The sequence below is a fragment of the Neopelma chrysocephalum genome, unplaced genomic scaffold, assembly GCF_003984885.1.
Source record: "Neopelma chrysocephalum unplaced genomic scaffold, ASM398488v2 Primary Assembly neopelma1_80380, whole genome shotgun sequence".
NCBI classification, from domain to species: Eukaryota; Metazoa; Chordata; class Aves; order Passeriformes; family Pipridae; genus Neopelma; species Neopelma chrysocephalum.
The window spans coordinates 460-1,157 of NW_020911812.1; the positions used below are offsets into that span (position 1 = coordinate 460).

The 698-nt window shown below is 81.7% G+C and overlaps 1 protein-coding gene across 1 annotated transcript in view; it reads left to right on the forward strand.

Annotated features, from left to right (window-relative positions):
• LOC113979439 (translation initiation factor IF-2-like) overlaps window positions 1-654 on the forward strand; it is a gene marked incomplete at its 3' end in the record, with an annotated part of 972 nt that extends 318 nt beyond the window's left edge. The window contains exon 2 of the mRNA XM_027706830.1: window positions 15-654. Within this exon, the coding sequence (XP_027562631.1) occupies window positions 15-654 (640 nt within the window). The remainder of the gene's footprint in view (window positions 1-14) is intronic.
• Window positions 655-698: the final 44 nt, after the last annotated feature.

Genomic DNA, 698 nt, shown 5'->3' on the forward strand with positions numbered 1-698 from the left:
TCTCTGTCTTGCAGGTACCTGGAGAAGCGCTTCGTGGCCGAGCTGGCCCCCCCCTGGCCCCCCGCGCCCCCCAATCCCTCCCGACGCCTGCAGGACTTCGCCCCCCGGCCCCGGGTGCCCCCCGCCCCCTGCCCCCCGCGACAGCCCGAGGGGACGGGGGGCGGCGGATCCCGGGGGGGGAACCCGCCGCCCACGCCCCGGCCCCCGGTGCCGGCGGGCAGGTTGTGCCCCCCCACCTACGAGGTGCACATGCAGCGGGTGCAGGCGGCCCACGCCCGCCGGGGGGGGCCTCCCCCCTACATCTCCCCCCCCGCCTACGACGCTCCCCACCGCACCCTGCAGCTCCGGCCCCCCCGGGGACCCCGCAGCCCCCCCTCGGCACCCCGGGCCCGGGGGGCTCTGCCGGGGGGCTGGAGCCACACGTTGCCCCGGGCGGCCACCGAGGCCAAGCACCGGCGGCCCCGTGGGATGCAGCCGCCCCCGGGGGGGCCCGGCACCCCCCGGCACTGCCAGACGCTGCCGCGGGCGGCGGGCGGCCGGGAGCGGGTGCCGGGGCGCGGGAGGGGGCGGCGGGGCTCGGGGGGGCACGTCCTCATCGACGCCACCCGCGTGGTGGTCTGGGCGCAGTACGTGCCCCCCCCGCAGCGCCAGCAGGTCCGCTATGCCGGGGGGTCCCCGGCGCCCACCAGCCCCCCCCC